General features: G+C 44.1%; 3 protein-coding genes across 8 annotated transcripts; 2 read left to right on the forward strand and 1 right to left on the reverse strand.

Annotated features, from left to right (window-relative positions):
• Positions 1-634: 634 nt before the first annotated feature.
• Positions 635-9,992, reverse strand: rab3c (RAB3C, member RAS oncogene family). Of its 3 annotated transcripts, none has more exons than XM_067231042.1 (5): positions 9,912-9,992; positions 8,144-8,365; positions 3,854-3,972; positions 1,488-1,612; positions 635-842 (listed from the first exon to the last, which is right to left on the reverse strand). In XM_067231042.1, the coding sequence occupies exons 1-5, from the start codon at positions 9,927-9,929 to the stop codon at positions 652-654; spliced, it is 675 nt and encodes a 224-aa protein (XP_067087143.1). In that variant the 5' UTR covers positions 9,930-9,992; the 3' UTR covers positions 635-651. The 3 variants fall into 3 exon arrangements, with proteins under 3 accessions (XP_067087143.1, XP_067087144.1, XP_067087142.1); XM_067231043.1 differs by lacking the exon at positions 9,912-9,992 and adding an exon at positions 9,269-9,405; XM_067231041.1 differs by lacking the exon at positions 9,912-9,992 and having other exon boundaries at positions 8,144-8,392.
• Positions 9,993-10,517: 525 nt separating this feature from the next.
• Positions 10,518-19,908, forward strand: si:dkey-190g11.3 (uncharacterized protein LOC567059 homolog). Of its 3 annotated transcripts, XM_067231046.1 has the most exons (6): positions 10,518-10,685; positions 11,205-11,378; positions 11,520-11,624; positions 11,734-11,874; positions 16,468-16,518; positions 19,451-19,908. In XM_067231046.1, exons 2-6 carry the CDS (start codon positions 11,205-11,207, stop codon positions 19,628-19,630), a joined length of 651 nt encoding a protein of 216 aa, XP_067087147.1. In that variant the 5' UTR covers positions 10,518-10,685; the 3' UTR covers positions 19,631-19,908. The 3 variants fall into 3 exon arrangements, with proteins under 3 accessions (XP_067087147.1, XP_067087148.1, XP_067087149.1); XM_067231047.1 differs by lacking the exon at positions 16,468-16,518; XM_067231048.1 differs by lacking the exons at positions 16,468-16,518; positions 19,451-19,908 and adding an exon at positions 16,199-16,292 and having other exon boundaries at positions 11,734-11,904.
• Positions 19,909-20,845: 937 nt separating this feature from the next.
• Positions 20,846-26,261, forward strand: plk2b (polo-like kinase 2b (Drosophila)). Of its 2 annotated transcripts, XM_067231044.1 has the most exons (15): positions 20,887-20,986; positions 21,085-21,237; positions 21,376-21,483; positions 21,594-21,710; positions 21,849-21,978; positions 22,122-22,305; positions 22,534-22,732; positions 22,971-23,118; positions 23,275-23,369; positions 23,545-23,677; positions 23,932-24,012; positions 24,198-24,357; positions 24,531-24,660; positions 24,871-24,981; positions 25,265-26,261. In XM_067231044.1, exons 1-15 carry the CDS (start codon positions 20,972-20,974, stop codon positions 25,454-25,456), a joined length of 1,956 nt encoding a protein of 651 aa, XP_067087145.1. In that variant the 5' UTR covers positions 20,887-20,971; the 3' UTR covers positions 25,457-26,261. The 2 variants fall into 2 exon arrangements, with proteins under 2 accessions (XP_067087146.1, XP_067087145.1); XM_067231045.1 differs by having other exon boundaries at positions 20,846-21,237.
• Positions 26,262-27,004: the final 743 nt, after the last annotated feature.

Here is a 27,004-nt window from a genome sequence, read left to right on the forward strand (position 1 = left end):
CGTAATATGTATCAAAACAACCCCTATGCAGACAAAATAAATAGATGCCTTGAGAAATCCATGCACAGACCACAGAGAATAAAGCACTCTATTTATATCTCTATGGCGCTGACTAGAGTCTAACCCCTGAAAATCTACTGATGTTCTACTTTGTAGATTCACTCTGTAAAAGTTCTAAGCCTCTAAAAGCTGTGTTGAGGTGCATCGAACAGTTAGAACAGGAACCAGGCTACCAAGTTTACAAGCACATCAGATAAGTTAAGTAGAGGGATATAAGTATAGCATATTCTTAGCGTAATATCTTGTTACGTTAAGACATATTTATGACAAACAGGATGCAAGTCTGTTTGTACATTGATTGACATAGATTAGAGATGATTAAGTACTAAGAAAAAAAACTACGGACTGGAAACTAAAGTGTGTGGGCTTTTGTTCTGGCACAGCATCAACACACGTAGTTACAAACCATCCTCCACGTTTTACCATTGGGGATCGACTCGTTGTTTGACATTGGGATGTTCAGGATGAGCTGAGTGACTCAAGCAAGCATGTGTTGGTGTTGGTTTGGAACAAAAGCTGGCCCTGTACACTGTGACAACCCCCACCCTCCCCACCCCACTCCCCCTTCCTGCTCTGAACAATAGCAGCCCACTAACAGTTGCAGGCGGGCTGCTGGAGGGGCGGGGCGCTGTCTGTCAGTTTGGCGCCGGGCGTTCCCGTGGTAACGGCAGGATCCGTATCCAGGCTCTCGGACATGCGGTCGCAGATGATGTCGACGAGGCGCTCGAAGGTCTGCTTCACGTTGACATTGTCCTTGGCACTCGTCTCGAAGAACTCAAAGCCTGGAGGCCAGAGAGAGGAGTGGGGGTAGGGAGACATAGAGACAGAGAGAGAGACAGAGAGAGAGAGAGAGTTAGAGAGAGAGAGAGAGAGAGAGGGAGAGAGAGAGACAGAGAGGAAAACAGAGTGACCTAAGGCAACTGAGATGATGCTGGTGATAAGTCTGAGCTTTGTCCAAACTGAGTAGTCAGTGTCACAGTTGAGTGCATCTTCCTTGCCTTAGGAGCAAGAAGGCAGACTATCACAGTGGTAGCCTGAAAGTACTCTCTCTCAATCTCTATCTCCCTCTCTCTTTCACCATCACTCTCTCTTTCTCAATCTTTCTTTCTCTCTCCCTCTCAATCTCTCTGTCTTTCTCAATATCTCTCTCTCTCTCAATCTATATCTCTCTTTCTCAATCCTTTCTCTCTCTTTCAATCTCAATCTTTTTAAATCTCTCCGCTCTCCCTCTCCTCTAGAACAGGGAACATCAGGATGCGGCACAACAGGAAACATGCACGTTGGTCATCAACTGTGAATTTGTCGTGACAACGGCATTAGAAAATTCTGTTTCCTGTGCCTGTATGTTCCAGTAAACAAGTTAGATTTGGTCCACGTTTTCAGTCTCAGACCAGATGAGGACATGTTGGTGGAAGCAGCAGTCTTACCCAGCTGTTCAGCTAGCAGTCTGCCACTGTCCACTGACACCACCCTCTCCTCCTCCATGTCACACTTGTTTCCGGCCAGGACCACTTGGGCGTTGTCCCACGAGTAGGTCTTGATCTGGGTCGACCTACACTCACACACAAGCACACACATGAACACACTCACAAACAAAATGTGACATGCATCGACGCTTGATTCACCTATAAGAAATGCACGTGGGGGGAAGATATAGTTGACGGCAAAGTATTTTCTTACAGTGTTAGACAAACAAATGAACTCTGATTTGTGACACATCAGGGGTTCTGTCATCACTAATGACCTGTTTTGTAAAAAATACAAACAAAACGAACACGTCTCCCCTATGGCCAGAAAGATAGAAAGTAGGCCAGTCGAAGACGCCAGCTAAACACAGGAGAGAGAGGGGGAAGGAGAGGTTGAGAATAGAGAGGGGTGAGGCGAGAGGGAGTGATGTCAGCAGTCTTCCTTCCATATCTGTCTGGTCACAGTTCAAATCTGGGTCACCTCAGCACAGATCATGAGGATGATATTATTGACGCTGACACCTCAGTCCAACACAACTCGACTGGGTCGGTGTTTGAATCACTCCGAACGGGAACCACACAAGCCATCAAGCTCTATTTATAGCCGGTAATCTCAACACTGTTTAAGATGTGAGGATTGAGGAGAGGAGAAGGGAGAAGAAGAGAGGAGAGGAAAGGAGAGAGGAGAGGAGAGGAGAGGAGAGAGGAGAGAAGAGAAGAGAGGAGAAGAAAGGAGAGAGAAGAGAAGAGAGGAGAGAAGAGGAGAGATAGGATGTGTCTCGAACGTCACGTACAGGAAACAAGCACGTTGGGAACTCATGCACGCACGAGCAGGGGAGGGAGCTGTTGCCATGGAAACGCAGCTCCTTTTCTCTGCAACCGTGTTCCAGCGAGCGAGGCAGAACAGGGCCAGGGGAGAGAAGGCTGTGAGCTGTTGACAAGAGGTGCTGCTCCTGCTTCTGTCTGACCTGTCTGATAATGCAGCCTTCGGTTTCTAGTAGCACCTGTTCTCTCTCTCTCTCGCTCTCTCTCTCTCTCTCTTTCTCTCTCTCTCTCTCTCTCTCTCTCACTCTCTCACTCTCTCTCTCTCTCTTTCTTGTTTTCTGCCTGCTAATGGCACTGAGACTGAAAGTAAACAGCTTCCCTCAATGCCAAGATGCTCAAACATGAGTTGTGAATTTAACACATCTGGATGTAAGTCAGAAGTTGACTGACCTGCCATAGTCAATCTGCTGTCCTCTTGATCATTCACACCGCTACATACAAGAGTTGGATTGTTTAGTAACATTATGGGATGACCATCTACAAACATCCCATCTGTACTCAAGGGATTTCTTTACAAACGCCTTATTTTTGACTGACCAAACACTGACTAACGCAGTGATCTTGTGAAAAGAAATACATGACATAAACAATTTCATGTTAGCACGCCTGGTTGAAGCCAGATCATGTTAGTGGTCTTAAAACCCGACACAAGTGTGTTTCTGTGGTGTCCAAAGCTCCGCTCTGTGCTCATATAATTATTTTCGGCTCGGAGAGAGAGATAGCGTCACAACAGTAAGAAGAAAGAAACCAGACAGAAATAAGGAGATTATTAAATCCGAGGCAAGGCACCTGAACACACACTTTCACAACAGCTAATCCACTAGCTGGTTTCACAGCAAGTCTATTGCATTTAACTGGTAACCTGGTTTTTCTGGTCAATACATTCGACGTCATACGTCGAGCATGTGCGAATTTGAGTTTCTTCTTCATTTCACCTTACTTGCTTGTTGAATGCATTAATAATAATATGCATATTCTCAAAACTGCCGCTGCCAGAGTTCATCCCAGAAACCCGGTTTGTGGGTTCTAATGGACAGATTCTTGTTTTAGGCGTGGAGACATCATCTTAAATCACTGGAATGAGACATTTGTGTCTTTGGCTTGGGATGAATTTAGCCTTTGTGGTGCGATGCGGGGACAGGGTCATGACTGATTGTGTTCCCCTTGGACCCCAACACACACACATACTCACACATGCACACACACATACACACGCACGGATGGCCCAGTCTCTGTCAAATGCTGTAAATCAATACTGTTAGATAAGGAGACACAGAGAGAGGAAGGTCAGCTATTTAGGTGTATTTCTTCGGGGAGGAGAGGGGAGGGGGACATCCGACACACAGAGAGACATATGCTTGGCCTTCCGCATGACAAAGTCTCCCAAGGTCTGTGAGATGAGTCTCTTTGAGGATATTATTACGCAAATACACTAACCTCGTGGATTATGAGTAGACTTCAGCAGAACTCGGTAGAAGCCAGTGAAAGTGGGTAGTACTCACCAGTCCTGCACAGCCCCGAAGGACTCCTCGTTAGTGATGTCGTACATGAGGATGAAGCCCATCGCCCCACGGTAGTAGGCCGTAGTGATGGTCCTGTAACGCTCCTGGCCGGCTGTGTCCTACGCACACACATACACGCACACAGACGGCAGTGTTACTGAGCATATCCGGAGTGTATACAAACAAAACAGGCACACACATACTCACTTTTTCTAAGGCTCTCCAGTCTAGACACACACATACACATACACATATAGTTTATGTAGTATATACAGCAATATACTGTATACAACTAAGCGCACGTCTGCATAGGAAAGACATGGCTAGTATGAATGTTTCCATTCTCTAATTATCAGTAACTTTCCTCTGCAGTCAGCCTTTCGCACATAATACCTGTGTTTACTCTGGGCCAGTTAGTATTTACAGCACCTCTTCCATAGAAACAAAGTCGACTATCTATTCATCCTGCTGGTCTGAGAGCTTCACTGCTCCACGGTAAATGAATCATTCAACATGAGCAATGAGTCCAAATGCGTTCTCGTTATCTCTCTCTTCCCTTCCTCTCTCTTCCTCTCAAATTCTCTGTTTCTCTCTCTCTCACACACACTTCCTCTCTCTTCCAATCTCTCTCTCTTCCCTTCCTCTCTCTCCCTCTCAAATGATCTCTTTCACTTCCTCTCTCTCCCTCTCAATCTCTCTCTCATCCTGGGTGAAGAACCTATCACAGTCATGGCATGGTGAACACACCAGTCAAAGCCTCCTGTTGGAATAAGGATGACTCACTTCAAAGGGTGAATAACTACACAGATGTTACTAGCATACAGGGAGGGTGTCGCAACATTGTCATCTCTACATGCATAGCAACCAATGAAAGGAGTTGAATATAATTGGGGGTCAGATGGCTGAGCGGTTAGGGACTCGGGCTATTTATCAGAAGGTTGTTGGTTCGATTCCCGGCCGTGCCAAATGACGTTGTGTCCTTGGGCAAGGCACTTCACCCTACTTGCCTCGGGGGGAATGTCCCTGTACTTACTGTAAGTCGCTCTGGATAAGAGCGTCTGCTAAATGACTAAATGTAAATAATTCACTGTGTTTTACATATTTTTTTTACAGTTCTATGGTGGGATATATCTGTGTAATTTTCTTAATAATTTTGTGTTTTAATGTCAGTTTATAGTCTGCTTATAGACTGTTAGGTGTGTTTTGAAGCACCTCTATGTGTGTTACTGTGGCTGACTTGGGCAGGATAATGCATTACTGTTGCTGTACAGTAGGCTGGCTCTGCTCTCAGTCTGAATATGGTTCTAATTGTCTGTGTGGTAGCCAGAGGGTATCTCTGACTTTCACAGAGCTCACAGGCCCGAACACACACACACACACACACTCACACAAATATACACACAAATACACACTATTGCTCAGGTGTTTAGGTGTGTGTTTGCAATATACACTGACCAATCAGTAATTCCCGTCTGTGTGATACACGGTAAAATAACTTCATCCCAAAATAACAAACGTCACAGACAAGATGTTTTACGTATTGTAACAACTGGTCTCCTACTTTGGCGGACAGTGCTTTGACTTCTGGATTCTGAGGGCACGTATCCACACATTTCATTAAGCATCGATTCCGGGACAAGTGCTTGACAATGACCTTTTGCATCTCTGGGCGATTTCAGTGAGCAGCAATGCTTGTTCTCAGCTAAAAAGAAACAGCAAGACACAAAAAACCTGCTGAGCTGAGTGAATAGGAGCTCCATTAGAATCCCTGCCATCACCCAGACTCTGCAGTCAGCCCACCATTACTGTAAACATCCGTCAAAGAAACAGATCGTCTTTAGTATGCAGTATACCCTACTAGAGAAACTATAGGAATTGATATTGTTGTATCTCATAAAAAATTTGTCTTTTGCATTAGCTATATTCGATTGGGTGAAGCAAATAGCAGAATCTCTCATATCAACAAGGGCAGGAGACGTTATCTAAAACGGTCACCTACAGTATGACTCAGTGTTCTCAGAGCCTTGATAGGAGAAGGGAGAGTCGTCAAAAAGATGAAAATCCTGGTTGCGGTTCAATTCTGCCTTTACTTAAATGGATAAAAACTCATTCGACTTCTGGACTCTTCTCATTTAACTGTTTACATCCCCCTTTGTGGTCTCTGCATCCTTCCCCACTGCTCTTGCCTGAGCTACGCATTAGCTGATTAGAAAAGAACAACTGCCTGGGTGCAGGTAATTGCTAACAGAGACATGGAGAGACAGTGGTGGCTTCAAATGTTTAGTGCAGACAGGGAGACAGAAGGAAGGTACTCTCCATTGTCTCAGAGTAGCAGCGAAACAAACTTATTTGAATTCCTACCAAGTTTACTGCGTAAAGTTGCTTCGCTTGAGTGGAGAGCCTCACACAGGATTGAGCATGCCGTTCTAGAACATTCAGGAGGAGCGAGTTAGACACTCGCCAGTGTAATTCTGTGTGGCCTGCTAACGGTTGCTAACGCTTTCTAACGTGAGGATGGAGAACGTCCATCTGTCTCTGTGTGTCAGATTCCGGCTCTGTCATTAGGAGCACTTGGTACTCAGTCTCTCTGAGGCCTTCAGCATCTCAGTCACACTAAAGACATTAGTGAAACCAAATCCCGGACACCCTAATGCCTATATAGACTTGTATTGATGTCAGCACCAGGACTATTTTGAGGCAATACAAGGTGTTTGTAAGCTAGGTCCTGAACGTGCGCATGGATGTATTTTCATTGGCCTTCTGGGACGGTTCTACTGCCCAAGCCTGTCAGAGTCACTGATAGTTATTGATCAACAGAGGGGGGATGGTGGAGGGGGTGGTCGGAGTAAGGGGAGGACCTAGCCATGGATTGATGGCCTAATGTGTTTTACAGACAGGGGTCACCTGGTCACAGCAGAGGGGGGGGGGGACTGGTTATTTCTAAATGTGTTCAACATTTTCTTTCTCTCCGTCTCACGCACACTCACATTCTCTCTCTTTCTCTCTTACACACACACAAGCACACACTGTGGAATCACGAGAGGACGTGTGGCAGAGGGGCGTTATGTTCCTCTCCGGGAGTGGCTACCACCCCACAAGATGGCTGCCGGGAAAACAACATCTCCCAGAATGCACTACTCAGACAGGTGCAAATGCCTCAGCCCTCTGATTAAAGCGGGAGCTCAGGTGTAAGAGAGGGAGAGGACAAAGGAGTGTTCTCCAGGCTCTGGATGAAGGCCCACTTCTCTGCCGAGGTGGGGAACACGTGGCACAGCTGCTGAACCATCTTCACTGACCAGTTCATGCAGTAGCCATCCTTCTCGCACACCTGCAGACCGGAGCAGTGGACCCACACACCAAGCAGGCGGGATCGTACGTGGTACAAACTTAGTTCGGCATCTGAGGAACTTTGATTTTGCAACTACAGTTGGTAGGATCAAGTTAGGAGCAACTTTATGAAGCCTATGTTTTGCCTTAGAAGAACTCTTATGTTTTCTTCCTGAAAGACTGTTTGTTAGTGAATAAACCGGATTTTTCTTTTGAAAGCACTTTTGCCTGCTCTGTTCTGTTGTGATGCACTGCCAAACACCCCGCTTATTTGTAAAACCTCTCATGATACCACAACACACATACACTAGGGCATGATGGCAGTGTGATACTGTGCTAGACCTTCATGAGACCTTGGAAAACACTCACAATTTCTTCCATAGAATTTATTTCGGACAGACACTAATTACATTCAAATGGGGAATTAACTGGAGTGCATGAATAGCATGACTGAAGGTAGACAATGTCACTTAGCTGTATTGACTACTCTGATCAGTTACAGCCAGATAAATCTCTAGGCATATGCGATCGAGCTCTGAGGTTTGTTTAGTTTTATCGAAACAGATTTACGTGAGGAAGGTTAACTAGATTCTACTGTGGATCTGTGTTTGAGGTTGGCTTCCATCTGCTGTTCTAGGCCTGACTACTGAGGGTCAGGCCTAATCACAGGCTGCTATGAGCAGGAAGCTCATAGCAGCTCTCCTCTCCTTTCCTTCATACTCTGAAGCTACCTCAAAAATAGATAGTGACGAGAGATCCAGAGTATTGAGTTTCTCCATGCTTTTGTGGTTAAAAATATTGCCCTGTGGTTCAATTGAGAAGGACTGCAGGAGGAGTTTGACCGCACTGCCATTGCGTTTAATGCAAAGGCCGAGGCATGTTTTGCACGTTGCATGTCTTGGTTTTTGCTGTCAACAGGAGACCAGGTTCGAATCTCCACCTGAGCCACCCTCCCAGACGTACCCATATCTGCAGCTTGATTCTCTTGTCGTTCTTGTAGACGGTCTTGACCTTGAAGTCGATGCCCACGGTGCTGACAAAGGCGGAGGTGAAGGCGTCATCCGCGTAGCGGAACAGGAAGCTGGTCTTGCCCACACTGCTGTTGCCAATGATCAGCAGTTTGAACATGTAGTCAAAGTTCTGGTCCGCACCCTCCTTTCCCTTCACATCCTGAGTGGCAGCCATCTGCAAAAGCAGGTTTGAAGTGGACATCAATTCAGTTACTGTGTCTCATTAGCCAGATGGTTTTACTGTTCTGTGGTTTACCACCCACACACATATACACACAACACACACACAACACAAAACACTCTCACACATGCTTGTGTGTGTGAAAATCACAAAGCTTGCACCAGATATGTGTCTGACAGAAGGCAAACCAGCATAGCATTCACAGCCTGGGGGACTAGAGTCAGCGGGCTTGTACCTGTCTGCTACTATAAACATTCAAATCTCTTCAGGCATGGTCTAACCTAGCCTGCTTTGTAAATATCATCATATTGGCTCATCTAAACCATCACTTCTCTGATTAACTAATGACTAATGTACACTGAAACAGCAGAATTGTACTCCTGTTAAATCAATTGACCATCCATCTCTGTAGCGTCAATACTACACAGTGGCTAGGGTCTGTGGAGGACAGCGGCTATGAAGAGTGACATCTGTGCTCCAACCCAAGGTGAATGTATTCACGGTACCTCAGTTATGTCCTATATCAAACAGATGCATCAACTACAGCACTGCCTTTAACTGAAAAAACTGCTCCATGTTGTATCTATTTAATAATAACAGCTCGACCTACAACATTTAGGACGCTGGTCAAACACTGCTCTTACACGCCCAGACAGACAAGGACACCGATCTCTGACGCCTCATACCATTACTTCGTTTAACGGTAACATAAATAACTCCCTTCCAAAAAAACGACAATTCTACAATATGGCTCATGTGCATTGTCTCGCTACAACGTTGCAGGAAAAAATGGCAAAGTGTGCATGGGTCACCGAAGTATTTTGAATGAAATTGTATAACAGTCTAAATACAATGATATAACGCAAGTAGAGGTAGAAATAAATGAATTTGTCATACCTGATCCGAATGCTTCTATTCTCTCGTTTCTTCTAATTTACAGAAATAATCTACAGTTCAAAGACTCCTATTGCGCCTCGACAACCAAATGAATTTCAGCACCTGGGAGCTGTCCACTGTGTACGAGCTGGCACGCGCGCAAGCGGGACCAAGCGCGAGCTGGGGGGCTTTCGTAGGAAGCAGAGCAAGCACATTTTGTCGACGTCAAAGTTCACAAGATGGGGTTTGTAGTTTTTAGAGAAAGGTTCAGGAACCCGGATATAGAAATCATTATAAGAATTTTACTACATTATACACCATGAAATATATCTCCCATTACAACAGCTGTAGCCTACATACAACTGGCTACTATTGACAAGCGCGCAAAAAATATTGTTAAACCTGGCTAAAGACATGCTCCTTTAGGGAGGGAAAGTGAATGCTTGAGATTATATTGCATTAATTCATTCAACTAAGCATGAAATATTACAGTATTATAGTATTTCAGTGCTTGATAACTGTGACAGCCTATAATTTACATTTACATTAAAAGTTGCCAGGATATAAAACTGTTCGCTCAAACTATTTTAAAAAGCTATTATTTTATTATTTTCAAAAGTCTTTAAATATCTCCTTCCCCATGCACCTATGATGAAGATCTTACCTTCCCATATAAATCCATTTTGATGAATCACGAAGAAAGAAAAAAATCAAGTCAACTGTAGTGATGAAAATACATCTACCCGTGAACCCAGAGCTAATTAAAACCTGAGGCTTTCTCGAAATGAATTATTTGCAGATGCTGTAATGGTGGCTATGAGCGTCACTGTCGGTCCCTAACATCCGCCCAGAAATCAAACGCCAGTTTGGAGAACACAAACCAGACACACTCGGCTGATTAAATAGAATAGGACGTAAACATAAAGGACCAACAACACTAGCACGGATGGATTATTGGAAATAAATACGTTGAAAATAACAAATTTTAAATGGATCCACATATATGAGATTAGGCTGTCTTTGGCTGAGTTTACATAGCCTTTACATATCATTTCATATGATAATGAAATTCTTGGAATCAATAAAATATTTCTGTTTTGTCTCGCACGTTATAAGTCTGCTCAGCGACAGATTGATTAGTTGCCATTGATTGCAATCAATGGCAACTAATCAATGTGCCCCTTTGCCACGATGGTATCTATCGTGTTTGGTCTGCTTAATTCCCATCAAACATGTAGACTTACATAACTAGTCAGACTCACAAAGCAAGTACGGTCGCGCAACTCCAGTCCTGTGATTATATTGGCACACATTTGGCAGGCATTGCCTGAATATTGGGCGAGACAAGATTACTTATGTTTTTATTTGTGTAGTGTTGGGTTTCACAGTTGGTGTAACGTGACGGCTGCAAGAAATTTGTACAAAGAGGGCGCACCAAGTAGGCTAAGTATAGCGTAGAAATTCACGCACTGAACAAATAGTTTCTCCGTGTGATTTTGAATGTATAAATATAGCCTATTAAATAGCTAACCGCATGGTATTATCGAGCGAGCAGAAAAAACGTTATCTTTCTAATCCAAGTAACATGTAAACTTGCTGAATCAACATGCAGAATAGAAACAAGATAATGTTGCCATTTATCAGTGACTGAGTTAGCTACAATATGATTGCATGTCATATTATAGTGTGTTGAGATATATATCATGCTGTAATCATGCCAATGAGGTAGACGTCTAGCCACAGCTGTGGCTTGTAAACAAACTTTTCTAGAAAGTGCCCTCCCCCAAAGGTTGCATGGCGCCATCTGCTGTGTGCTCCGACTCCTTAACGTGTAGTGCGTGCAGTCAAGAGATAAACAATATTTACAGTGACTTGCTATTACTTTGAATTAAACTGTGACCCTCTGTGACTATAATCTGATGATAATAGTTGTGTTTCACTTCATATTACACTTTAGATGGAAGACTCCATTGAGGTCATTCTTCAGGAGGAGAAATTCTCCAGGAGCCCCCCTGGGAGTCAGAACAGCCCCACCTTGACAGCCCTCACTGGGGCACTGCTCACAGGTGGCTACTGTGTGTGGAGAATGTTCATGCTGCCTGGCGCTCGCAAAATCCCAATCGGCCTCAAGGTACAGCTCAGTAGAAGAAGCGGGCTGCAGACAACACCTAGGAGAGGACAGACATGGAATCGTATTTTGCTTGAGCTCATACTGTAAGGTCTACCTGTGGCCTGGGGTTAGCATTGACTTGATGTTCTGACTGGTGTCCAGGTGCCTTACCTGCCCTCCAGCACAGCTCAGACTCTGAGCGTCATGAAGCTTTTGGAGGGAAGAACAGGTCGGCTGGCTGATCTGGGGTCGGGAGATGGGAGACTGGTGATTTAGTTTTTATTGAATCTGATCATCTCAGAGTGTTATCAAATCACCAAACTAAACAACGTAGTCTTTTTATGACTTGAACGGATGTGTGTGTTTCTTATTCTAGGTGTTCGCTACCTCTTCGGTTGGTTTTCAGTGTACTGGGTATGAGATCAACTCCATGCTGCTAGCCTTTTCCAGATGCAAGGCCCACTGGACAGGGGTGCCAGCCAGCCAAGCCACCTTTGTCAACAAAGACTTCTGGAAGGTGAGGAAGCACAGTTTTATAAGCTTTGGTGTTTTATTTGAGAAATTAACATTGTGTTGTGAATATTGTATTGTGAAAATTAACATTGTTTAGCATCTAATGTCACAAACAAATGTTAATGTTTTTTTAAGTAACAAAGGGGCATTATTTGTTTATTAGACTTAAAGGGGTGATTGACTGGGTTTTTGGGGCATTTCACACAGTTCCTTAAAAGGGTGATTGACAGTTTTTTGGGGGGTATTTCACACTGTTCCTTAAGGTCTCCGAATAGGGTATGTAACATTGGTTGGGCTGAAAATGGCCCAGGTGCTGTTCTATGCCCCATGATACATCCTCTGAAATTTTCCCGGGAAAAAACGCTTGGTTTTCTCCTTTTATGGTATGCTCATGAATATATAGATGAGCTGCGCGCTGATTGGTTGGTTTGCAACGAGTGAAGCTGTGGAGCAAAGAGTCTTTGCTCCACAGCTTCACTCGTTGTAAACCTCGTCTTTGAAAGACGCAACACGGCCAACACACTCACTGAAACAACGAAGGTGGAGACTTCAAATAAAAACGTACAAATAAATCTATTGTGTCTACACATTGACTAGATATCATTTGAAATGATTACGTTAGTTGTTTCCACTTCTGTTGTTGAAGTAAACTGGATCAACTTAGGTGGGTAGAACGTTACAGCTTAGCAACTAAAGTATATATCGTGATTCAACTCAGCTTCATTTAGCTAGATAAAAAATAACCTGCCAAAGATCTGGACAAACATGCATCGTGAATTGTAGATTTACATGTACGGATTATTAATTCGAATGAAACAGTCAGGAACATGAAATAACGTGTTAGCCCCAATGCCAATAAACTAAACCATCACACATTACCTATGCTCTTGCGTTAGCAAGCTAAACTAGTTTACATGTCTACTCTAGGTGTTTTCGCTATCTAGCTGTGGTTGCATTCCTTGCAAATCAGCGTTAATAAAAAGCAGATGAGCTAGAGTCTAGCTAACATTGTCCATAGCGGGCATGGCTGATGTTTGTCTATACCATAGCTCTAGCGTAGAAGATCCCTGTGCAAGCAAACAGGATCGACTTATGTGGGTAACGTTAGCACTAGCTACAGCTTAGAAAACAAACTATCGTGATTCAACTCAGCTTTAGTAAGCTCTAGCTATCTTGCTGAAAAATAGATCTGGACAAACATGCATCTTGAATTGTAGATTTACATGACAACACGGGCTATTTATTTGAATGAAACACAGTCAGGAACAAGAAATAACGTTAGCCCCATTGCCAATAAACTAAATCATCACACATTCTACCGATGCTAGATACAGGCAGGATACGTTAGCATTACTAATAACTGTTAGTGACAACAGCTTGCGGTTGTCATGAACATAAGGTCGGAACAGCACCTCTTTTCAGCAACAGCTTCATAGCAAATCCTGCTTTACATTGTCCCAGGTTTTCAAAACTCTCCTCTGTGAAATGGTTCAAGCAAATTAATACTTTAGCGTCGTACTTAATAGGGATATTCCCATAGATAAACATCAGCCATGCCTGTCTAGTGTCTTGTTCTTTGGGAAGATGGTGAAAAGTGTCAGGATTCCCGGTACAGCCTGGAACACTGCATTTACGGCGCTCCATTTTCAATATCTTGAAAACTTATAAACTTTCTTATTTGTAATTCCTGTGGAAGTACCGAGCAGCGCGCAGTTGGCTAAAAAAAGTGTCGGAGATCTGCGCGACCTCCGTTTGTTCCTGTACCAGAAAACCAGAGGGCGGGTGAATGTAAATTTTGGGGCGTGACAAAGTTGATGCTGCAAGTTGTGTCACGACTTGCGCTGTTTCAAAAGCTAGTGTTTGCATGTTGCAGTTTCAAAAAGTGAAATTTTGATAGGAAAGAGGTTTCAATGGACTTTGAGGTTCACTGTATGTCCATTTTACATTTAGTCATTTAGCAGACGCTCTTATCCAGAGCGACTTACAGTAAGTACAGGGACATTTCCCCTAGGCATGTAGGGTGAAGTGCCTTGCCCAAGGACGCAACTTCATTTTGCACGGCCGGGAATCGAACCAACAACCTTCTGATTAATAGCCCGACTCCCTAACCGCTCAGCCATCTGACCCCCCCCCCCGGTTTGTTCTCAAGTAAATTTAGGTTACACAAAATAATTTGATTTGGTGTGTTTGGCGCATGCAATAAACAAAGGTAGATTTAACAAAACAAATGTCAGTCTTATTCAAAATACTATAAAATTTTAATATGGCTGTTGTAATGTGCAATAGTAACTAGAAATGCATTAACGAAACGCTTTTACGAGTGCAATAACACAACAATAATTGAACATTGAAGATGTTTATTAGAATTATAGGGCTGGTAGCACGCCAACGCTCGGTGGATGAAGAGGCTGGTGGCAGAGCCAAGGCTGATGTTGGGAGATGGTAGCGCCCAGGAAATGGAAGGACTCCCCTGTGTTGACTGGGAAGTCAAACAGGGTGAAGGGGCTGGGAGGGAGTGAAAACTCATACAAAAATCATAAAAGCCATTGAAGATAGCCTAAGTCCTGCACCGCAGACTTGTCCCCTCTGGTTGTGGGGAATTGGATGTGGTCTGGGATGTGGCAAAGTAATGCAGTTGTGACAGCCTGCACAGATCTTGACACTGAGGCCTTGGAGAGCCCACGTCCATCTCCAAGAACCTCCAGAAAACTGCCAGTGGCATAGAACCTTAACACTGCCAGTAGTTGGGTTGCAGGGGTCAGTGCAAGGACCTCCTTGTTAGCCTCTGCAGGTCTGCTTCTATGTGGTTCAGGAGCATCATGATGTCATCTGACATATCTTACACTCATAATGAGTATAATTGATCAACCATCAATTAAATTAAAGTTGATTATTCATGTCAGAAACAATGATTCCATGTTGAAGACATGGGGTATTCATTACTTATGTGTTTGTCATTTGTCAAAATGTCATTTGTGGCCAATATGTGAGAATCATGAGATTGCAAACATGGTCTTGGAAAGCTGTTGGCCTATTATCGCAAGATTGTAGATATAGTCAAATAAGACAGTAAATATGTTGGATTGAGATGCTTGTATTTGTACATTGAATTATTTAGGCTGCTAGCTGGGACATGCCATGTGTGATACCATTTATATGCATGGTTTTAAACCTTGTAGTTCAATCAAGTAGTAAATATAAGACTCATATATATATATATTTGCCTATGGAAAGTGGAGTACCAAGAAGAGTTAAAAGCCAAGGCACAAGTAATTTGAGAAATAGTTGTTTTAGTGGAGTTTGTTCTCCCTGCTCCTGCTCCTCACATGGATCTATAAGGTGAAAAAAACATGCAAGGATTGGACAGGCAACACTGAATATATGATACAATACACAATTCAGCCTTTACTTAATTTAAATAAACATTGTATGCTTAGGCTATAAGGTAACCTACATTTGACACTACCTTGTTGATTGGGCAGAAGAATAGGCACAGAAATGGAGGGCCTTGTGAACTTCATCTCTTCAAACAAGAGCTTCCTCACCTCAATTTGGAGACTAGCCCACTTAATTTCCAAGACCTCCTATTGGTATTTAGCATCCTGTGTCGCTGATTGCAGGGAGTAAAACTCAGATGCAGCATAGTTTGCACGTTCACTTTATTGTCTTTGCCTTCATGTAGCATCATACAATGTACATTGAAAAGTACTAAAATAAGTAGCCTAAAATAAATGTAAAGTTTTCTGTAGCGTTGCTACAGTTGCGTCAGAAGAATCACATTTCAGTACAATGGACAGCGTCTTGTTAAGTGCAACTTAAGAGACACATACGATGGTTCTCCTTACGGGCATGTTCGGGAAACGCACGTAAGAAATAACAATGGAACGTTATTTTGATCGTAGAAAACCCTCGTAACAGCTACGATCCATCGTTATCGGGAAACGCAGCCAGACTGTTAGGCTACACATAGGAAAGTCCCTCAAAACTACATAAAAAGTAAAGTGGATTATTAAATAACTTTGATTATAGGACAATCCAGTTAATAAATGGCAATATCCTACAACCATGTTTGGTGCTATATCCTTACTGTTTAGCTGCAGTAGCCTACTCTTATTTCCATAAAGGGAGGGAGTCAGATGGCTGAGCGGTGAGGGAGTCGGGCTCGTAATCTGAAGGTTGCCAGTTCGATTCCCAGCCATGCCAACTGACGTTGTGTCCTTGGGCAAGGCACTTCACCCTACTTGCTTCGGGGGGAATGTCCCTGTACTTACTGTAAGTCGCTCTGGATAAGAGCATCTGCTAAATGACTAAATGTAAATGTAATAAAGAGTAAGTCAACATGCCGTATCCGGATTGGACGGGAAGAGCGCCAGGGAATGCAGACGACGAGCCAATCACAGGGGGACACCTGAAGGATGAGGATAGTAAAGGGGGGGGGGGGAGAAACAGATGGGTCGACAGCACAACACACCCATATATGGACACAAACATAAACCTGTAGCCGTAACACTCTGCTTCACATGTCACATGGCTACTTAATGCATCATTATGGTGCGTTTGTAATTAGATGAATTACTGTGTCTCTCTGCTTTCACAGGCTGATCTATCAAGCTACAAGAATGTGACTGTGTTTCTTGCACCTGGAGTGGTATGCATTCTGCACACAAGACCTTTCTGTTTCATATTTAGAGTTTTTTTCACAAATGTGATTGTTTTGACAGCATATTAACCTAGAGTTGCAAAATTCTTGGAATATTCAGAGGGGTTAATTATCCATGGGAATTTTCAGGAATTTTCTAGGGGTTTTGATAATATAGGAATTAACCATGATCAATTCTAGGGGTTATGTGCACATACTGTATTTGCCATAAAATATGACTTAAATAGGCATTTTACAGTTTGTGCTTATTAAAATAGATGGATGAACAGTTAGATGAACAAATTCTGGTATGACTGGAACATCATCCTGTACAGTATATTCAATATAGTTACCAATATATTTAACCTGTTAATATAGGCCTAATCAAACCTTACCTGGGCTTAACTGTCATTCAGTAGTATGAAAGATGCTGATAACTGTCTTGGCTTGTGATGTGTGAAATAACTGCTCATCTATCTATTAATGACATTAATCTGTGTGTGTGTGTGTGTGTGTGTGTGTGTGTGTGTGTGTGTGTGTGTGTGTGTGTGTGTGTGTGTGTGTGTGTGTGTGTGTGTGTGTGTGTGCATGTGTGTGTGTACGAATTAGAATGGGTTTAGTTTACCACGATTTGAGAAAAAACCGGACACTGCAAAATTCATATCTTCGAGGTGTTCTCTTTATAACGACAATTTACAATTAAAACAAAACCATAATAATAATAAGCAAACAGTTCTTTACTTCATGGAGTTTTTTCATGTTATATTATGTTACTGTAATACTAACTTCTTATATTCAATACCATACAGATACCTTTTGATACAATTTTACCTATGATTGGTGGCCGCAGTGGTTAAAATAGGGTAACCTAGTAATACTGTGTCCTCCAATTTAGCTATAGATCATTTATTTTATTTCTTATATAACTGCTAGCCTATAACAAATCAGTTGTGTGAGCGTGGTATATGCCCATAATCTTCCCCTTCAGTACTTCATTCAGTATTATTCATGTTATTGGATTGTTGCAGTTATGACTTGAGGCGCACAACACACACACACACAGCCTCCCTCCCTTCCTGAGAGTCCCTGTTAATGTGCCTACTCCTTACCACGTCGCCAACTACTCTCCCATCGTTTCCTCACTCACTCCCATGGCCCTGTCATGGCCACTCTCCTCCTCCTCAGCTTCCTCCCTGACCCTGTCAGTATGTTGTTTCTGCTTCTCTGAGCCAGCCACCTCTCCTCCTTCCTCTAGAGGTAATGCAAGCAGTTACAGCCCCAAACCTGTCCGAAAGTTTGGCACATTTTGAGGCATTCCCCTGTAGATTTTTTAATCTTTTTCTCCCGTAATTTTTCTGCACCTCCCTTGCGCTTTAGTGGTCGTTTGTCCATTTTAACGATGCTAAACTTCCAGCATAAGCATTAGCCTACTACAGCTTGTGTCTAAGGGGGAGGTTATATGAGAGCCCGTCTACGGAGAGCCTGTCCACTCCCTATTAGGGTAATAAGCCCCATTGTACCGAATTTGGTTGCAGTTCCACCGGATTTCCACTGGGGGTGATCGCGAGCGAGTGCATGTTGAATGGGAGTCTATGGAGCTAAATACAATGGGGCTTAATAGGGAGTGGCAAGGCTCTCCTTAAACAGGCTCTGGTATAAGTTGTTTGTGTCAGCTGTTTTGTGGATGCCTTGAGAAAAAAGGAAGAGACTCAGAGCTTGCCGTAAAGCAGTATCTCTGGCCGTACAATGTGTATGGCGTCATTGACATTTTAAAAGGCTTTTTAGAACAAAAAGAAGACTTTAAAAAAATCTAACACCCAGCAGTGTGTATTTGTTTTGCCTCCCCTTTCGAATTTAACATTAAAATTACTAGACAAAAAATTATATCCTGACAAAAGTGCATTTTGAGGGGTATAGCTCCATAGACCTCCATTCATTCTGCACTCGCCCGTTAGCGCCCTCACATGGAACTAGAGAGGAACTGAAATAAGTTTAGCCGACGGAAGTTTCCCGAGAGTGGCAGTTCTCCCCATATTAGACATTCTCTGGTGATATTATGAATCCCACTATGGACACGCCAAGACCCGCCTTTCAATATCATTTATTGGCCAGGCGTCCATGCTATGTTTAGATGTTTGTGGTGGTAAGACAATAACAGAGAACCAATATAGTAGATTTTGATCAACATAACAACAATTTATAACGTAGGAAACAGCAAATGAAGGCGACATAATTATTTGTATGAATGTAGGCTACCACAGCATTGGCAATTTGACAAGAATAGATGTGGAGGTTGAACAAGTACTTCAGGGATGACAGAGAATTTCAATTGTGATCTGTGAAATATAGGTACCAACACCACTGAGAAGAACTGTCATCACCAGCTGCATCACGGGCACTGCACTATCTATCTATAATTCCAGAAATCTGTGTGTCACCGACATCATCACGGGCACTGTGTCCTGTTTATAATTCCAGGAATCTGTGTGTGTGTACCACCAATTTTATCACGGGCACTATGCACTATCTGTAGTTCAAGGAATCTGTATTTGTATTTGTTTCACTAACATCTTAATCACCGACTGCATCACGGGCACTATGCACTAGTGTTTTGCAAATCTAACAGTTCCCATGAATTGCAATTATATTTCTACTAGAGGGAGCTGTTTTCACTAAAACATGCATCAAGCATTCAAATGACTTTTTATGTGTATTTTCCAACTCATTTCAATGTCACTGTCAAAATATAAATTTGATTTAACCTCTATCACATACCTTGCTCTTTGAGTTACTATGCAATAAAAAAAAAAAACTTTTAAAGCGACCTTATAACATTACCTTACAAAACAACCAACCTAAACCTGCAGTTAAAATGCCTCTGAAATGTCCAATGTTCTGCCTCTGAGATGGTCAGTGATTTAAACCTTTGATCCATCCTTAGATGGAGATGTTGGCTGAGAAGTTGCTAAGAGAACTCGCTGATGATGTCCGTGTCATCGCATGTCGGTTCCCCTTCTCCCAGTGGCCCAGCCACGCATCCTCAGGCAGCGGCTTGGACCAGGCCTGGGCCTATGACATCAACACTGTACGCCTAAAACTGAACCCAAGAGGTCAAGTATGAACGTCTTTGAATGGCATTCTCCTATACACTCCTCTCCTGATTAGAAGCATCATCGATGTTCCTTTGCAGATCCAACAAGAAGATACGTGTGCATGTGGTCGCGTATGAATTCTGCCTCCTGCTTGAGTTTCTCCAATTTAATTCATTTGAAAATATTTCTTACAACTGACTAGTTCCCTTTTCTCAACTCCATACGATGCTCAGCTCCCAAATAGACCAGTTTTGAGCCACTTTGATAATGGATGTAAAAACATTTTATGAATAAAATGGTAGCCATATATGTTGGTTATGAGTATTTAATTTCTTCTCTAATGGTACATCATTTAATCAAATATCACGTCAGTGGCCTGTGATGGTAACATGTCGATTGCCTCAAAGTTAATCTGCACTCCTCTTTTCATAGTTTGAGCACATGCACAGACACAGCACTACATGTGCTATGAACGTGCCACTCATGTGGCTTACATGTGGTCTGCCTGGTGCACTTGCATTAAAGGAGAACAATCAGGGAGTCAGGCCAGCACTGGGGGGGGGGGGGGGGGGGGCGACTGTGGAATCAGTAGCCCCCTGCTTAACACCATGCTGGGACTGGTTCAGAAGGGTCAGACTAGACCCTCTGTGGCAGCCTGCAACGTTCTCCATGTAGCACACTCCTTGGCCACCAGCCTGCTCCTGACTCTGCACACTGGACAGAAAACACACGAGGCACGTGCACAGCATACACTTATACTCATAAACATGAATCACATGCCAGCAACAGCACTGGGCACTCAGCAATAGGACACTCAGCCTCGCTATAAGATGTAACCATGTGTTAATGGGGTACAGTCATATAAATTGCTGCTTGTTGTAAACTAACTCCTCATCCAAACAGTACAATATGTCATGGACAACATCTACATACATAGACAGAATTATGTTCTATAATCGCCACACGATGGCGCTAGAGTTTCATATTACCGTAAAACGTTCACTCAGGCAGCATTGACTGGAGCTGCTGCTATTAGGCTCCACTTGATAAGAACAATTTCATTTACCCCTGCTTGGTATCTTAGGTATTACTATTTGACTATCCTTAAGTTGTTTCCTTAAGTGTGAATTACTCCCCATAAACTACGTATAAATGTCTGTTTTTGGAGATACTGGTAGTGGATGTGATGATGACGATGATTAAACGGGGGTGAGAAGGCTCATGTTGATATTGTATAAAATCTATCTAATTCTACCATAGACTAGATGATCACAGCAACAGACATTAATATTCCAGTCTTGACTAGAAATCGAGACGACCTACCCTACCATACTTCTACTCCAAGCACAGTGACGTCGAAGAGCCAGACCATGGGGCGGATGCTGGTATATAAAGCCGACCAGACAATTCTCCACCGCATTCACCATACGAGTCACGAAGCTATTGCACCACTATGGAAATATTAATGAATATCGCCCCTCAGCCGGCCAACAGCAACAGGGTGTGCGAGCCGACACCTCGATCCAGTGAACTGCACACAAAAAGAACAGAGGATAATGTATCGGCGGAGATGGCCAGAATTATCACAGATTCTGCCACCGGGAAATGTTACTGCCGTGGGAAAGTTTTGGGAAAGGTACAGCTTTTAGTCTACAACGCCGCAGCTACAGCTGTCAGGATTCCCTTTGGAATAATGTTATAATTGGGTGGATTGTATACCTTTTTGAAACTTCTGACTCATAATTGTATACATTGTACATGTGTTTCTTTTCAGGGAGGTTTTGCGAAATGCTACGAGATGACAGACCTGTCTACAAGCAAAGTTTACGCAGCCAAAATTATTCCCCACACGCGCGTCTCCAAACCTCACCAACGGGAAAAGGTAAGCTCGGTTCCCTCCAGAGGTTGGACAATAGTCTAAGAGTGTGCAGCAGAATATATTGGTTAGTAAATTATACAGTACATTTATTTCATGGTATATCTTTTGACCAGATCGACCGGGAAATCGAACTCCACCGAATGCTTCACCATAAACACATTGTGCATTTCTATCACCATTTCGAAGACAAGGACAACATCTACATACTATTGGAGTACTGCAGTAGAAGAGTGAGTAGACTGTAGCTGAACTGCTACCCATTTGTCTCTGCACCTCCATCCCCCGAAATGTTTGCGCCCTGCCCCTGATTGTATTCGCAGCTAATCGAGTTTGTGCTTGTTCTGACATGGTATGTTTTCTCCGTGCAGTCCTTAGCTCATATCCTGAAGACACGCAAAGTGCTCACTGAACCGGAGGTGCGCTATTACCTGCGTCAGATCGTCTCAGGACTCAAATACCTGCACGAACAAGAGATCCTGCACAGAGACCTCAAATTGGGTAGGAAGACTGCAGTAACTATACACCATCCACATAACCTGGGTTGTTAGGGTTAAATATATGTGAAGTACTGTCAGTGTAAAACCTTTGGCATTACAATGCTGAGTATTTATACAGTACAATCCTTTCTTTCCCCTTGTTAGGTAACTTCTTTGTGAGTGAATCCATGGAGCTGAAGGTGGGAGACTTTGGCCTAGCTGCCAAACTGGAGCCAGTGGGGAGCAGGAGGAAGACCATCTGTGGGACGCCCAACTACCTGTCCCCTGAAGTGCTCAACAAGGAAGGCCACGGCTGCGAGTCTGACATCTGGGCCCTGGGCTGTGTCATGTAAGTCCAGTGGAACTTCACTTTGTTTATGACTTAACCAGTCTCTTGGGGAGCTTTGATTGAATGTACGTATGTGACCAACAAAGAGTTGCGGTGACAGTTGGTCCAAACAACGGTGGCGTGACGTTTCAGATGATCAGGAAATGGACAGCCTGTCCCGCAGGGTGGCCCAGTGTGAAGACACCGTAGCGGCCAGCAGTAGCTCACATGTCTTTTCTTGTGTCCCAGGTACACCATGCTACTGGGCAGACCCCCCTTTGAGACCACCAACCTGAAGGAGACTTACAGGTGCATCCGTGAGGCTCGCTACTCCCTGCCCTCCTCCCTGTCCCTCCAGGCCAAGCAGCTCATTGGTAGCCTGCTGGCCAAGACCCCTGAGGACAGACCCCACCTGGATCACATCCTCAGACACGAGTTCTTCACACAGGTGAGAAGACGCACACACTACAGGCGACGTCTGGACGCGCCCTGTCGGTCTGTCGGTCACTTCCTTTTTGGGATGGATTGTGTCTTTGGTGCAGCGTTGCAACATTGACTCTCTCTCTCGGTCTCTCTCGGTCTCTCTCTCTCTCTTGGTCTCTCTCTCTCTCTCTCTCTCTCTCTCTCTCTCTCTCGGTCTCTCTCTCTCTTTCGGTCTGTCTCTTGGTCTCTCTCCCTCTGTGCAGGGTTTTGTGCCAGAGCGTCTCCCAGCAAGCTGTTGCCACTCTGCACCAGAGTTCCACATCTCCAGCCCTGCCAAGAGTTTCTTCAAGAAGGCTGCAGCCGCACTGTTTGGTGGGAAGAGGGACAAGGTCAAATACTACGAGACCTTGAGTGAGTACATTATCTATCACCCAGGGCCCAGTCACCTCAATAATAACTCTAAGCTTGTGCTGATAGGCCGAGTAATAGTGGGGCAGTTTTGGCACACTCAAATTCCTATAGTTTTGAACGGAAGACAGTGCTGACAGTGTGTGTTGTCTATCACAGATAAGCTAACCAAAGAAGAAGAGGAGATCTACAAGCTGCGAAATGACCTGAAGAAGACTGTCATCAGCCAGCAGCAGAACAAACAGCAGGCTGAGGTAAGCGAAACCTGCTGAGTCACCATCTCTAAACCGTCAGACAAGCCGTTCCTGGTTAGGCAACCAACCTCAGAATCAATACTGTATCCACACAGACCACAAGTTGACCCAAGACATGCTGACTCAGTTCAGAGCCACGGCACACGCTTTAACCCATTGTGTCCTCCCACCCCAGGACACTCTGTCAGCCTTGCCATCGGCCGGGATTCCCGTTGCCCCGGTAACAGAGGGTCAGGCTCCGACAGCGCGTGACACCATCCGCTTGATCGTCAGGGGCAGCCTGGGCAGCTGCAGCAGCAGCAGCGAATGTGAGTTGACACGTGGGGACACATGACACGCATGGTTGGCTACACATAGAGTTGTTAACACACACACACAGGTGTGAAAGGCATGTTGTGACAGTGTATGTGTGTGTTGATGAGTAGCCAATCTTACTTGAATGGGATTGCAAGATGTGGATTCAATAGCAAGGATTTTTATAAGTAGCTAATGATGTAGACGGCTAACGACGTAGACGGATTGACACGACCGCAAAACTAATATTGTGCTTTTATTTTCCTAGGTCTGGAAGACAATAGTACGTGCTGTGTGGCTGAGTCTGTAGCCAGCGTTTTCAGAGGGTGCCTGGAAAACATGCCTCAAGGTAAGAAAAAATCACAAAGTCACAACCATGGACATCTTTTTAAATGCGTGCACTCGCCATTGACGTAGGAGCTGCATCGTTTCAGAGATGAATCTAATACACTGTTACTATATTATGCATTTGTGAATTTAGCAGTCTAACCCCCCCACCCTCCCCTCTTCTCTCCCCCTCCTCCTCCCCCACAGCGGACGACATTCCCCAAGGCCCAGGCTGCGGAACCCTCCAGTGGGTGACTAAGTGGGTCGACTACTCCAACAAGTACGGCTTCGGCTACCAGCTGTCAGACCACACCGTGGGGGTTCTCTTCAACAACGGCACTCACATGAGCCTCCTCCCCGACAGGAAGTAAGTGTCCTCAGTCAGACCTAGATCCAGCTGCACTGGAAGATGGTTATGTGTCTAGCAGCCCCAGGGTAGACTGTTGTCTGCTGAGCGACGTTTGATCGTTGGTCTCGTGTTTGTTCATGTGAGGTTTACTAACTCTTCCTCCCCTCTCTTTGTCCTCTCTCCTTTTCCAGAACAATCCATTACTATGCTGAGCTGGGACAGTGTTCTGTCTTTCCCACTACGGAGGTCCCAGAGCACTTTGTTGCTCAGGTGACAGTGCTCAAGTACTTTGCCCACTACATGGAGGAGAATCTGATGGATGTGAGTATTCACCTCCACAGCTACATTACTTATCTTCCTCAACTTAACGAATACAGTCCCCCTTTCCTCTTTCTCTTCCTTGGAAATGTCACCCTTTTCTGTCACTCTCTCTTTGTCTCTCTCTCCCCCTTCTCCTTCTTCTTTCTTGGATAATGTGTTTTGAGACTTCTCGACTATAACTCGGGCGTTGGCGTCTTGTGTCCCTCTCAGGGCGGAGACCTAGTGAGCATGTCCGACACACACCTGCCCAGACTCTACCTTCTGCAGTGGCTCAAGTCTGACCGCGCCCTCATGATGCTCTTCAACGATGGCACCTTTCAGGTAAAAACCCGGTCTCATCTCCTGTCCAAACCTACGCACACCTTCCACCTCACAAGCCAACGTACATACTGGAGCTGAGGATACAGCTCTTCTGAACCAACTAGCATGCACACCACCTCACAAGCCAGATTATACAAAACATGCATGCCTTGCAACATGCGAAACACCGATATGGTCCCAAGCCAAAGTGATCTACGGAACACAACTGTTTGTTTAGACAATCACAGTATACCGTGCTGATAGAAAACTCACCCACCCCTGTATTCCATCTCTCGACCTCCAGGTTAACTTCTACCATGACCACACCAAGATCATCCTGTGCACCCAGAGGGATGAGTACATGCTGACGTACATCAATGAGGACCGGGTCTCCACCACCTTCAGACTGAGCGCCCTGCTTGCCTCCGGCTGCCCCAGTGACCTGCGCCAGCGTATGGAGTACTCCCTCAACATGCTCACGCAGCGCTGCAACTGAACAGGAAGCGCCCACGCGGAGCCGAGGAACCACTTACATGGAGGGAGCCTCTTCCCACAGCTTGGCAATTTAAAGGGGGGGGACAGTTTATACTGATGGACCTATGCTGAGCAATTGGGAATGCAACTCTGACAACTTACTGGTGAAAATCCTGTCAGAAATGGAGAGGGATGGAGAGATCCTGAAGGAGATGAAACGTGTATAGGGAACATGAAGGCTTGACTGTGAAGGGCTGATGACATGTAAATGAAAAGAGGAGACCGCAAACCGGAAATCAACAAGAGGAAATTCTGGTACGAATGTGTAACCAAAGGGAGGAGCATGTTAGGAAGGGGTGAGGAGGGTAACACTGGGCTGGCCCAGAGAGGAACTGTCTATTTACGTTGTTGTTAAATGTTGTTGTTGTTGTCATTAATGTTGTTGTGTCCAATATGAGTCCATCCACAAAGGCTGGAGCTGTGCTTGGAGCCTGTAAAAACAACGCTTCTGCCGGGCGGAGAGACGCTGTGTGTGTGTGTGTGTGTGTGTGTGTGTGTGTGTGTGTGTGTGTGTGTGTGTTTGTGTGTGTGTGTTTGTGTGTGCATGGCACACTGCATACCCACTTCAAACTGTGACTCATTTCTGTCTGAAAGGTTTGACATCCCTGTTGGACTGGGGAGGTTGAGAGAGGGGGATTATGGTGAAGTTCATGTACAGAACCACTAAGAAAGAACCGTTACCTTGTTAAGTAATGGGGCATAACTTATTGTGTACAAAGTGTATTTATTTATTTAATAATAAAAGTGATTTTCTTTCTTTAAAATAATTTCCTCTGTGGTGTGACTGGTTTGTTTTGCAATACATCCGTTTAGCCTTAAGAAACATAATTTTTTTGTTTCTATATTCTAAGATGATGAATTATACATCTCACCGACACTTCCCTTCACTGTAGAAAGGTCACCTCAATGCTTTAATATACTCTGATGCCAGAGAATGGCAAAGAGGCAAGGTGTAAGTCAATTACAATAGGAACATCAGTCACAGGAAGGTCAGTGACAATATTTATTCGAAAGGAAGACTCATGTATCGCTCAAGAAACATTTTTTCTCTCGTATCTTCACTGGTTGTTCAATGGTTGTCCAGACACATGGTTGTCTCACATATGACACACAGAAATTATCTGTTCACTTTGGATCATTTGCTGTTGCCACGGAAACATTAACAGTGAAATCAATGGAACCACTTCAGTTACGTAAGCTCTGGAGCGTGTCTTCACTCCTCCGTTTTTTCACCTCAGTCTCCTCATCTCATCCCATTGCCATGACACCTGTTGCCAAGTACCTTTGTTTCAAAATGCAGTGATGCTTGGCATCTGAAAATAAATTAACGCAGAATCTCATGAATGCCGTTTGACTACTCATTGCCTTTACAAGTGACAAGTACACTTACAAGTGGTGGAAGTTGCTGTGTTGGATGGGGAGAAGATTGTCCTAAAAGCCAGTCAGTCTGTGTTTATGAGGTTAACGTGTTTGTATGATATTGGACATCATTTACACAATGACACAATTA

This window comes from Osmerus mordax, chromosome 28, assembly GCF_038355195.1.
Source record: "Osmerus mordax isolate fOsmMor3 chromosome 28, fOsmMor3.pri, whole genome shotgun sequence".
Classification (NCBI taxonomy): Eukaryota; Metazoa; Chordata; class Actinopteri; order Osmeriformes; family Osmeridae; genus Osmerus; species Osmerus mordax.